Source organism: Colossoma macropomum, unplaced genomic scaffold (assembly GCF_904425465.1).
Source record: "Colossoma macropomum unplaced genomic scaffold, Colossoma_macropomum, whole genome shotgun sequence".
Classification (NCBI taxonomy): domain Eukaryota; kingdom Metazoa; phylum Chordata; class Actinopteri; order Characiformes; family Serrasalmidae; genus Colossoma; species Colossoma macropomum.
The window spans coordinates 15059068-15072785 of NW_023494789.1; the positions used below are offsets into that span (position 1 = coordinate 15059068).

Here is a 13718-nt window from a genome sequence, read left to right on the forward strand (position 1 = left end):
ACTGAGCTCCTGCACGCAGCTGAAGTTTACACTCGAGATCAAGATTATTTATCAGGGTTAGACAACGGTACTACAAACCCCATGATCCTGTGCGCGCCTTGCGTTTTTTTTTTTTTCTTCGTCTTGTTTTCCCTGCGCTGTGTTGGGAGGTGTTCGGAAAAGAGGGCGTTCGGATTTCTCGCCCATTCATTTGCAGAGACTGAGAAAGAGAGAAAGAGCGAGAGAAGGAGGGAGGGAGAGAGAGAGGCGGCCTCCATCTCAGTGCAGAAGTGGGTGGAGGGCATTTATAATCTTTTAGCTTAACTGTACTAAAACACGTTGATTTGGTCTCAGTGGAAACTGAAAGGCACCATCAGCTACAAGAGGGGGTTTATCAGGTGGGACTAAGTTAGTTTGCCTTCTGCTTCCCTTTTTTAACTTGTCATTTTTTCCCCGTCTTTAGGGTATTTTAGCTTCCCATCCAACTCGGTCCACTTGCTAAACACAGTTTAGCCTCATTTTGCCCATCCAGCTTCGCCTGTGCTAAACCCCGTTTGCTCTGGTCTGTTTATCATGTGTCCTGTTTTAGGACCGAGGAAATGTCCAGACTGTTCCGAGCCGTGATCATGGGTCCGCCTGGCTCGGGGAAGGGCACCATCTCGGAGCGGATCGCCAGAGGTTTCGGCCTGCAACATCTATCCAGCGGAGACTTCCTAAGGGAGAACATCACTGCCAACACGGGTGGGTCACTTCCACGTGTCTAAACTTTTCTTCGAAAGCTCTGGTCGCACGTTTCACACGTTAGCCGGAGTGAGAGAGTGACTCTGCTCGGAGTTTGAGAGAGTTCAAATGAGGAAAACGGCAGTAGCTGAAGCTGCCGTGCTGGCTGAGCGCCTTACAGTGGCATTACTGAGCGTTTTTTGCAAGTTATTTCTGTTCCTTGATTCAGGACAGCAGCTCTGCACACTTGCTTCTAACAGATTAGCAGTAGGTCTGTCAGAATTACATAATCGCCTAATCGCAGTTATTTGAGATGATCGCAGTCATCACTTCCCACATAAGATTTACAGTAATATTAACTCGCAGCAAACAAAATGTAAATTGAGAGTCGTGGAGTCGTCTGAGGTAAATATGTTGAATGTAAATAATATAGAAAATAATAACTGAATGTCAATAGTAAATACATTCTTTGAGACATATAGGACTAATGGAAGCGAGAAAAGTTCATGTTGCGCTGAGAAAATGGTTGTTTATTTGTTAGCTAGGTTAGTTATAGGTTATTTATCTAGTTATAGTTATAGGTTAGTTATCTAGCTAATTCTAATGTTTTTAGCATGCATGCTAGCAGTATGAGAGTTTTTTTTTACTTATGTTTTAACTCTCAAGTCAAAAATGTAGGCTTTGCCTGAATACACATGATCCTGTGTAACTGAGACGTTTGTTTGAGAGCACATAGTAAGCTTGGCTAAGAAGCAAGATGGCTAATAAGCTAATATGGCCACTTTTGACTTGTACTGTAATTCTTGTACTATAATAGATGCATAAATGAACAAGAAAACTTAAAAAATTAAATCATCGATTTTGAACTTATATCAGATAGGTCTACTGAGTTGTTGTTAGGACAACTAAGTGTAAATTAAATCAACTACTAGGCTAAACTAGACTATCACTGTAAAAAATTCATATCGTTTTGCAAAACCTTGATAATTGACCTGAACATTGGTGAAAATGTCTTAACCAACTTAATATTACCCTGGACCATCTTGCCAATGCTGACAGTTTAGTCCAGAGAACTTGTTAACTCGACTCCCTTGACACTGATTTTCAACCAGTCCTGACTGAGATGAGCTACAGAAGTTTAGAAAACAAGAAAACGCCCAAGGGAAGGTAGGCTGGGGAGAGTGACAGCACACAGATGGTAGGGTAAACAGGGTGGAAAGACACGTCCAATATGCAATACATGGTACAAAAAGCCCATAGGAATGATGTGGGGTTTTACTCAAGAAGGTTGCATTGACCAAACATTTATCAAGCAAAGCTGAGAGGTCTAAACTAAATTGCAGTAAGTTGATTCAACTCAAAGATTTCGTTTGAATGTCTGAAATCGTCAAAAAAAAGTTATGAGAAAAGCTTGAAAACTCCAAACCATTTAAATGTAAACATTTATGTGAGTCTATCACATAAATTCACTGATACAGAACAAGCCAACAGCTCAACCCCTGAATCAACTGATATTTTAGCTAAAAACATTAGAACATATTCTGATTGTGCTGAAGCGACCAGGTAAACCTGTTTGGCATGAAGACTGTTTCATGTCAAGCAATATAATCTTCTGACGCACACAGATTTCTTGCCGATATTAATTAAGGCACATTTTATTGGCATTTTTAAAACAGAATTCCTTACTGAAGTCACATTTTTAACAGCACACATCTTTTATTTGTGTTGGCCCATCCATGAAGGGGTTTAAAGAGTTAAAGTGGGCTTTCAGTCAGAATAATATACTCTATATTTAGGAGGACAGGAACCTGCTCCTTCCTAGTTTCATTTTAATCACTCGTGTTTGGAGCTTCATTTCATACCAAAAGGATCTTAAAAAGGAGAGAACAGCTTAACAGCTTTCAGTTCCTATACTGATGAATGTGAATATACTAAGGTCCACTGCAGTTTTATATGTTACTCAATACTTGAGAAGATTTTGGTCCTGCTATTTTTTTACTCAAGTTGTTCTTGCTAGCTACTTCTGCTTCTCCTTGTGTCATTATTTAATCAAAATAACATTGCTTTAACTTGAAAACAATGCTTTAACCCTGTGGCTCTACTCTACTTTATCCCACTACTTCTTCTGAGAATATAGTTCAACACATCTATTCTCCAGAGTCACAATGACTCCACTGTATGCTAGATTTCCTCAGGGTTTTAAATAACCCATAACCCATAAACTGTACACCAGCTGCATCACATTCTTACATTCATTTAATGAGGTGGTATGGTTACCTCACTTGTTTCCACGTTTCATTCCTTCAGAGAGACTCATTATAAGATAAGTTTAAGGTTGCAGTTGCCAAATTAAGGATTAAACAGTCTTATTCTCATACCTTGTTTTTGGGTGTCAATGTTTATTATCTTATTTCGTGTGTAAGTGATTGCTCACTGCAGATTTTAGCTGTGGGGTAGATGTAGAAGAACCATTTCAAGCTTGCTTGTGTACTGCATACATATGTGGTCAGTGTAAACATCTCGTAGGTTGTGACTCACATTTCTAATAAGGAAACTACCATTAATAAAGAGATAAAAAATCAGTTTATCTTCCTCATTTAAAGACAAAGGACACTGACAATGCTTTTATCTCCCATTTCAGAGGCTGGAATCTTGGCTAAAACGTACATAAATAAGGGTCTACTTGTGCCAGACCATGTCATGACCCGTCTGCTGCTTCCCCGACTGGAGGCGATGACCCGTCACAGCTGGCTCTTGGACGGTACAGTAGAAAACGTCTCCTCATGATTTGTAGCTGTACTATTTCTAGCACCACTTCTTAGCATCTTTCCCACAAGCTTGAAGACTGATCAACATGCAAATTCAAGCTCCTAATATAAACATAGAGGTATTTTTGGCTAGTTTTGTTTTTCTTTCTCTATGTGCTTGCAGGCTTATCAGCCAGTTCCCTTAGATCTTCAGATCATCTTATGATTACCATCACTGTATATGTCAAGCTAAAGTAGAATAATAGGCTCCCTTTTTTCCTGTTCAGTGACGCTCTGCCTAATTCTTCGTATCTTTTTTTTCACTGGCAGAATCAAAAGCATTTTGTAATGTTAAATGAATTATTTTTCACTTGTGGTTCTTTGAAGCAAACTGAGGAATTCTGTCCTATATGTGGAAACTTTATTAATCTGCGTACAGTTTTTGCTTAGAAAAGAAACACAATCTTTTACATTTTTGCTGTGTTTTTGTCATTTTTTTACCTCTGAACAAATGCAAAAAGTCTTGCAGACTTAAATAGTTATAACTCTGGACTTTTAATCGTTGATAACATATACCTATGTCTACCGTGAACACTGAGGAGTTCTGTAAGGCTATCCATAAAAACAGAAACACTTGTGCACTTCAAAAATAACTCATATTTTTGAAATGCCACAATTGTATTTTTGCTTTTATCTGTTTTTGACGGAGCCGTTGAACATTGTACTCTTTTGCAAGGTTGCCATGGCGGGGTAGCAAAGACAGTAGTGCTCTGTTAAATGCTGCAACAGCTCTTGCTCAAGGACATAACAACAGTGATTAGAGGAAAGAGGAAGTCAACATTTTTGGTGCCCATCATAGAATCAGAACACAAATCTTCCTGGTCCACATGTGTTCTCAGTGTGCAGCCTTAACCTGCTGAGTCACTGCTACACAGGGCAGTGAGTGCATGGAGAAGAAACACAGCATTCATGAGTCTCTCACTTTTTCGGACAATATAACTTTCTGTGACATTGCAAAAAATACATGGTGGCGTGTATACGCCTGCTATGTATACCAAGAAGTCTGAGCATTATGTTTTGCCATTGAAATGCTCTGTTAATAGATTTCCATAAATACAGGAGCCTTTTTTTCATGATTTTTGTCATTTTTGACATGGAAGCAAGCTTGTTGTTACAGAATGTAAGTTCAGTGTAAATAACATTCAGCACACAACTGTGCAAGTAAATATATAATGTTGTAATTGCATGTAAAGAATATTTTCAGAACTTCTTCCTACTTTACAATCAAAGTCATTCAGAGTGGTTTCACGTGAAATGCTACATTCTTGTTCACAGCGGTGGTGACAGGAACCAGACGTCCTAATACTGCTAAAAGCTGAAATTTAACACACAAAATAGTTATGAATACACTTTCTGATTGCCTGATGTCTAAGACATTATTTTATTTTTGCAATAAGATAACATTTTGACCTAAAACTATAGATATATATTTTAATCCATTCATATCAAAGAGGTACATGCAGAGATTTTCAGATTTACAATTATTTTACCATTATCATTGACATTACATATAAAAACCCAGGAGACACACATGTTGGTTTTGGATAATACATAAAATGGCTATATTTGCATTGGAGACTTAATGACCCCTGATACCGGTCACCACCACTGTAAAGAAGTTTAAGTCAGTAATCTCTACAATGAACCACGTCACATCAAACCACTCTGAGTGACTTCATTTATATCTCAACGATTGACCTATTCAGAAATTTAGAAAAATCGGTGGAATTCCCCTTCTGTGTGTCAAAGCTGTAGATTTTTTATAAATATAATCCATAATACCCCTTAAACCTTAAGAATCTGCCTGTAGGCCCTCACTTCAATTATTTATACTCATAACTACATAACTTACTTATTAGTTTCAAAGGAGTTACTGAATAATTTATAAATTTTCCAAAAGGGTCCAAATAATAAACCTTAAGATGAGGAACTGAATGATAAACCTACGGTGACTTTTCTTTACAGTGTTACTTCAAAAATGATTTTAGCTGAATAGTAGAATAGTTTTGAGCTCCTAAGGTGACATGGTGATTACATCAGTGAAGTTTCACTTGGCCACAAATGAATATATTGAAGCCATAAATTTATATTTTTAGGCCACAAATGAATATATTGAGGGCACAAATTATTATATTGAAGCAATGAGTTACGTCTCCTGTGGCCACATGGCCTCAATATATTCATTTGTAGCCTCGTGGCCTCAATATATTAATTTATGGCCTCATCGTATAAAGAAATAATCACCATGTCACATTAGGGGCTCCACAGAGTAGTAAGCTCAAGTAGAAACTGATTCATTTAGGCAGTGATATCATGAAGCACTTCTGTAGAAGTGTTTTGTTTACAAATCATCCAAAGAATCCTTTCACTTGTAATCCATTACCTTCCACCGTTATCTCTGCTTTGAGGAATTCACCACAGTTGCTACAGTGTACTTGAATATTCTAGAAACAGACTTAAGCAAACACTCCAAGTGAACACTTCAAGCACATTTTGCTTGCTTGTTAAATGCCTTCACCCAGTAAAAGATCAGATATCAAACACTAACCAAGTGAGGAAGGTGGCGTCTGACCTCGAAACAGATCCAGCCTGCTCTGCTCTAAAGGCTGGTGAACAGTGATGCTGGATTACTCTTAAATAATAGTCCTTTGCTACAGGTCATTCCAGCCTGGAGTTCCAGGCATAAAACTGTAATATGTTTGACTGACATCTTGGCGAGTAACAAAAATTAGAGATGGCCAGCAGTTGCTGTTCTTTCTTAACAGTGTTACAAATTGCACCAGAATACCTCCATGTTAGGACACAATACTGTTGCTCCTCCTGTATTTTAGGCTTTTCCTATTTGTACAGTTTAAATGGTCATTTAATATGATTAAGCTGGAAATATTTTGGAAGAGCAAAATCAGTGAAATTTAGAATGCTTCCTCCTTCCCTAGGCTTTCCCCGCACTTTAGCACAGGCTGAAGCTCTGAACAGTGCTTGTGAGCTGGACGTAGTCATTAGCCTTAACATCCCCCTGGAGACACTGAAGGAAAGACTGAGTCATCGCTGGATCCACCCAGCCAGCGGGAGGGTATACAACATGTGCTTCAACCCTCCTCGTGTGCAGGTAGGCACTTTCCTTTCCTGCCCTGTGGTAGCCTGTTTCATAGTTAGGAAGGCTGTCAAACTGGAGGTTTCCTGAAGTCAAAAGAAGCACTTATGTGATTTCTGGAGCTATTGTTAATAAAATATCATTAAGACTTTGCCTTTGACTGCAAAATTATTATCAAATTGGATGATTCCAGTAATTAATGTCAAACTACCAATGTCGAATACCTTCTAAATCTACATGCCTGGTAGGGCTGTCAGCTGCATTCAGAAATTAAATTTCGAGTTTTTTTTGTCACATATCCTAATACCTTTGAATTTTAAATACATTATTTGTCAAGAATATTCCATGCAGTACACACTATCTTCCAGTCTGGAGGCATGAGATGGCTAATAAGGGTATATCGTCACTGTCAGAAACAAAACCATGTATCTCCAAAATGGTAATTTAATAGAAGAAAGCGAAATCATTCTTTACGCTATGTTAGTTAATGTAAAAAGACTTTTCTCCACCTGATTTTGGACTATTTCTGGGTCATTCTCACAAAACCACCTGAAGTCTTGTCCCTAAATATTTAAGTGCCATAATCAACACATAGATAAAAACAAATACACATATAATTTAATAGATCAGCTGAAGCTGAATAAGGTACAGCAATCATTTTTCTGTTTTTAATTTTTTTTTCATTACTGCAGTGGACCTACATATCTGTTTCTCATTACCCTTTTTTAATTAGGAAAAATGAACTTGTGTCACTTTTGACTGTTGCATCTCTTTAATGTGTTCCTTATAAACTCTTAAGGAAGTGAGCTAAAACAACTAAATGTTATGTGAAACAAATAGAATGAAAAACATCAATGGCTTCAGTGAGATAATTTTGCAGAATACTTTATTGTGTAAAATATATGTTTTTGATTATTTGCTTTAAAATACTTGATTCAACAACAGAATACAGATTATGAAAAGTACACCCTGTTCACACTTGGCATTAACGTGCATCCTGGGTGATCTGAGCATAAGTAGACAGCGATAAGTTAAGGTGTGAACAGGGTACAACACATCTTGTAGACACATTGTGATCAGATCATTCAAAACACATTTGGGGGTGGTCAGGTGCACATTTGACCACATAACATTTACGGTGTGCTAAAGCATCTTGATGCATCGTCGACAGCATCAAAGGACCACCTTAATCAACTGCTCATCACGGTAGAGACAAAAGCAACTGCGTAGCTTCATTTTTCATCTCGTCTACTGTTTGTTTACAAGTCGTGTTAGCAGTTCATGTGGTCTAATATGAATATGGTATATTTTTGTGTGACAAATCCGATCACTGAGACGCAGTTGAGACACAGGTGTAAACAGCTACACATCGCGCTGTCCACTTATGATCAGATCACACGAGATGGGTGTCAATACGAGGTGTGAACAGGGCTATACTGTGTTGTGGTAGTGAGAATATGGTCACTTAAATTGGAAATATATTACTAAGAATGAATTTAAAATCAAATAAATCATTCAGGTTTATTTTTAATTATTCAACCAGGCATCAATTTTTGTAAATCCAAAAAAAGCAGTACAGTTTTTTTTAAAGGTTTTTCAAGATGGGTCTCAGTATTTGTCATGTTTGTGAGAAAAAGCCTTCTATTGTTCCATTTTTAAAATATATTTACACAGTATAAAAAGCAACTGGCATTTGTAAATTCCGTAAATAAATAAAAAAAAACGTCAGAAATCAAGATAAGAGGTTTTGTTCCATCAGTGACGATATGCTTATTTTCCCAGCAAGTCCCCCAGGCTAATGATATTACGTTCTAGGCCAGAAAAACTGAGTGCTTGAGTCGATGAAAGCCTGTGTGCACTGAGTTCAGGCAAAGAAAGTCTTTAACTAGCACAGGTGTCTGAAGTGGCTGTGTAGCACCACTTAGCCAAACAGCTAAAGTAGCAGCTTCACTACATTACACATATGCAAACATTATGTGATTGTTAGCTTACCTTGCAACACTCTGCCTGAATTTTTAGTGTTGGCTTGTCAGAATCAGAAAAAGTCTGCCATCTGACCATAGAGAGAAGTGGAGAATGTATTTCTGCCTGTTACTGTTAAAAGTAGACACATCACTTTGTACAGAGAGGCTGAATTGCTGAATAGCTGTTAGATGCTTGCAAATATTTCTATAAATTTAAATACCTAATTGTCATTATTTTATTAGTGATCAGTAATGATATGTTCTTCTATGTGTTTGGTAGCTATTGTGTGCTACTAACTGGCCTGCAACCGAACTTGACAGCGCTAATCGCTAGCAGAGTGCAATTGATACTAAAACTTGTGCCTGTGGCATTTGAACTAATTGCAGCGGTGAACAATAAAGGGATACGTATAGACGTGTAAGCCTGAGGCACAAGAAACACCATAGCATGGCCAATTATTCGAATGTTAATATCACTGTCATGTTGGAATGTTCTCTGGAATGGCATCAGAATCACACGGGTGGTAAAATATCTATCATATCACTTTCTGTGCCCCATAATGTCATCAGAAACCATTTAGGAGCCTATTTTATGTCCCATTGTGTCCTCTGTTCTGTACTGTGTGTCTAGGGAGTGGACGATATCACTGGAGAGCCTCTAATTCAACAGGAAGACGACAAGCCAGAGGCTCTGGTTGCCAGACTGAGGCACTACAAAGATGTGGCAAAGCCAGTCATAGACTTATACAAGTAAGTTGTGGGAGTTGACTGAGCGACAGATGCTTGTTGACAGAGTGACCCAAATAAACTCCCTGCAGTTATGAATCAATTATTCATGGGCAGTTCAGACTTTGTTACAGGACGAGGACAGAATCATTCTCTTTTGTTACTAAGCAATGTGCTGAAGAACTGAGCATTTGTACATCTTCATTCTTGATATTCTCCTTATTGCATTGTCAGACTTCAGATTAATCTCATTCTCTTAACCACATTTGAACAAAGCACTTTCCCAATTCATACATATATATGAAAAGTCATGTACTACAGAAATGTTGTAGAAATTTAAAAAGGTCACATGGAAATTGTTAATTCTGATTTGGACCATATTAGTAAATTGTAGTGCCACCAATGTACATGAGCAAGCTTTTGGCATTGCTAACGTGGTGTGTGGTTAAAATGGTACCATACATTTGCACTACAATTAAATTAATATATTATGTAGCCATTGTCTCTTTTATTACGGTCAAATGGTATTTTGTTATTTATCAGTAACCAGTTATGATGTATAATAAGCAACTATAGCAAACAACTGCATCAGTATGGATGGATAAAAGCCAGATAAACTATTTACCAGATAAAAGTGGTGGAAGTAGCTGTAGTAAAAAAGGGCATGTCTGCCACAGTCTTTACTTAAAGGACTTATACCATATAAAATTAAATTATCCTCAATTTTTTTTAAATAGAACAGTTTGATGTAGCATGGAAATACTATTTAAGTCTATGTATGGAAACTAAACTGCCCAAACAGCCTGTTCTGAATTCTTTTTTTTTTCTGATGTCCCAAAAACAAACAGTTTTGCCTCACCCTGAAGTTATAAGGAATGTTTCAGCCTGGTCTGCTTTTTGAACAATGTGCAATACAGGACAGCCAATCAGAACAGAGGTCATTTATATATCATTCTTAAAGGCACAAAAACAAAAATGGCCTGTTTAATTATAAGGGATAAAGAAAATTTAAACTGAATGTGAATTGAATTACTGACACAAACATTAAAGTAGACTTTAGGATTAAAAAATACAGGAAAATGTAGGATTTGGGCCTTTTACAACGCACAGAATGCACATTTCCGCATTATAATGAATATTGAATAATGAGTATTGGTGTATTGGTGTTCTGTGAGCACAGTTTGAGCTTTTAGGCTTAGCATTTGTCTGGAATTTTAATTTTGCGGTCTTTGTGGTCTTTTAGAGGCTGACACTCTTACTGTTATGCTACACAGTAATCCACTAGTGTTTAATTAACTTCATGGTTAATTTGAGTCCAGTTTAACTTTGTTTGGTGTGAAATAAGCACATTAAGAGTTACTTCAACACTGATTTATAAGAGTAACTAGTCTGTTGAGCATTGATAGTCAGAGCTTGCCAGGTCAGCCAGTGCAAGTAAAAGAGGCAATGTGTTACATTCTAGAGAGAGGTGTGGTAAGGATTAAGTCAGTGCAGAAATGATTGCAGTAGTGTTAGAGAAACCTTGCACAGCAGTATTAGTTCAAATGCTATGCACGGATGAAATGTGTAAAGCAAGTGCTGACAGCATGTGGATTAATAGATGCAATATTGCAGTGGAAAAGGTGGAAATATATGGAAATGTATGTTAAAAGTATTTTTAACTGCATAGGTTATTTTTCAGTTTTATAAGGTTACACTTGTAGCTTTAGATAACAGATTTAATACTCATCAATGGTTATTTTTTTTGGTTTGGCATGGACTGTAGTTTTAGACTCGTTAGTGTTTCATGTTTACATTTGTTAGTGTTTCATGTTTTATAAATAATCTATGCTGTTTGGTAGTTTAATGTGTATTAAATGTACAGTGGGGTCCTAAAGTCTGAGGCTACTAGTGAAAAGCATTCTTTGCTAATACAATCTTAATACAGTCTGATCTTTTTGTACAAAGGCCTTAGTGAGGTTGAAGAACCTTTGAAGAATATTTCGTAATGTCGGCTGTGTTTCGGACTCCTTCCTTGAGGAGCAATAAATGATTTCAAACACATTGAAAGAGTATTAAAAGAGAACTCAATCAAAACTTGGTGAAGTATGTGAGGATGTGAGTGAATTATTCACTTGTGTCATCATATCTTCATCAGTATGATGTTGATTTTGAGACCTAGACATTGAGCAGACCTTCTTTATGAGACAGATTTTCAATATGGTCTCCGACTTTTGGACCCCACTGTATGTGGTCACCATTGCTCCTTCTTAGAGCTCATTTAAAGACGAAGCACTTTGTCAGAAATAATACTTGATTCTCTTCATTTTGCTCAAATGCACTCTTAGATTAAATTACTGTAATAGGCTATAGAGTCTAAATTCTAATAACACTTGTATTGTTTACGTGCAGGGCCAAAGGAATTCTGCACACATTCTCGGACACAGACACGGATCAGATCTGGCCCTATATCAGCTCTCTCCTGAGCACCAAGATTCCGGCAGATCGATTGGACACACAGAGAGCCTCAACTCACTGAAGGAATTGTTGCATATCAAACACCAGTATAGCGCTGCTTTATCTCACATCACCTGCACCTTCACTACATTATTCCACAAATAAAGCATCTGAAAAGTGATCCATCTGAAAGACAGATAAGCCCTTAATTCTTAAAGAACAGACCAAAGGAATGCTAATTATTGGCTGCTTCTGTCACTCGTTGGCTATTATTTCAAACAGCTTTTGTTGCGGTAATCATTGGTCAAGTTTGCATCTCAGCCAGTAACAGAGACCTGGTTATTAGTTACGTTTTTACCTTTTTTCCAGGAAGTACGGCCATAAATGCTATCGATTAAGAGTAAACGAATATTCAGAAATTTAAAATTAGACAAGTCGAGGCTCACTTTCGCATATTTACCCAGTGTAGTATGTAAGTAATTACAAATGAATCAGATGGGAATAATGAATATATGTGACTGCTGTGAAAGGGAATGTCTAGTAGTTTAACATCACATTCAGTCCAACATTCCAATGACTTTGTAGGTGATTTTGTACCTTTTCTTGATACTTAAGCTGCACCTATGGCTTATGCTGCCTTCTTTATTACGGTGAAATTTTCCACTACAATATGTGAATCCTACAGTTACTGAGTGCGTGTACAGATTTAAATGATACTGTATGTGCAGTCTCCTCAGGAGAGTGTGATAGAGGCGTAATGTTAGCTGTGAGAAATTTGATGGTTGGTCTTTTGGCTCTTCACACTCGGACCAACAGACTTTGAGACAATGTTACATGTAAGGAATGGCTTAAAGTGTTCTACGCTGTGATGCCAAGTGAGTGTTTATCTATTACAAGTGCCACATGCAGACAGTGATGAGTGAACTCCCCTTTGTAGCACTTCTGAAGTGTTTTAATGATGTTTTCTATTTGTTATTGTGGCCTAGCCAACATATATAGCAAATATATGTCAATTTAAGACATATTATGTCATTCAGTACCACATAATTTTGATGAAGATAAACAGTTGTATGCAAATGTCAAACGCACCCTCAGTCAAATTACATGTTTTGTTGATTTTCTAAGTGAAAATAAATACAGATCCTCCACAAAGAACACACTTCTGCACAGTTACTGTATATTTGCTAAATTTAACATATTGGGGAGTTTGTGTGCCAAATAACATTCTCATATTTAAACTTGTTCCCTGTAGAGGATGTGTTAACTTAGTTTCACTTCGAAAACCTACAAAACATGTCATTTGACCAGATAAAGCTAAAGATAAAGGCTTTTCTCATCATAAAATTGTGAATATAGTTCAACTTGGGCTGCACCAAATCCCAGCCCTGAGCATCTGATTGTACAATCACCTGCTGAAAAATAAACGAGATAAGCTTCTAAACCACAGTGTCAGAGCATCAGCTTCAGAGAGAGAGACTGTACAGTGCTCATCATGTAACTCAAAATGAGAGAAAATACTGCTTTACCTCTGAAAAAGTTTTCGGGATCTCTCTTTTTCTCTCTTTGTGTGAAAAGACACTAAAACTGCAAACCAAAGGTTGTAAAATGTTGAGGGCTTGTGGAAAAGTTTTCCACTCCTCCACACCCTCCTGCTGTGCAGTACCACACGGGATGCCTTAACTTTATGTGGGCTCTGAATCTGCCCTTTCCAAAAGAAATAAACATATTTTTTCAAAAATGAATAGTGTTGTTATCGCTTTATTTCATCCACCAAGTAACAACATATATTTGACTATCACTGCCTCTCAGTATTGGTGATGCTGTGAATGGAAAAGTATGTTTTTTGCCAAAAATGTAATGACCAACATCTGGCCTCAATATATTTTTAAACTGACTGTGCATTTATATTTAAATGAAAAACAACTTTCCTATTAACTTTATTTAACTGTATTTATTGCTAAGTTGTTAATATATTTTGCATAATTAACAGAA

General features: G+C 37.2%; 1 protein-coding gene across 2 annotated transcripts; it reads left to right on the forward strand.

The window, feature by feature from the left end:
* The first annotated feature begins 157 nt into the window (after positions 1-157).
* ak4 (adenylate kinase 4) lies at positions 158-13466 on the forward strand. Of its 2 annotated transcripts, none has more exons than XM_036570253.1 (6): positions 158-269; positions 569-720; positions 3341-3460; positions 6443-6615; positions 9196-9314; positions 11682-13466. In XM_036570253.1, exons 2-6 carry the CDS (start codon positions 579-581, stop codon positions 11806-11808), a joined length of 681 nt encoding a protein of 226 aa, XP_036426146.1. In that variant the 5' UTR covers positions 158-269; positions 569-578; the 3' UTR covers positions 11809-13466. The 2 variants fall into 2 exon arrangements, with proteins under 2 accessions (XP_036426146.1, XP_036426145.1); XM_036570252.1 differs by having other exon boundaries at positions 197-377.
* The last annotated feature ends 252 nt before the right edge of the window (positions 13467-13718 follow it).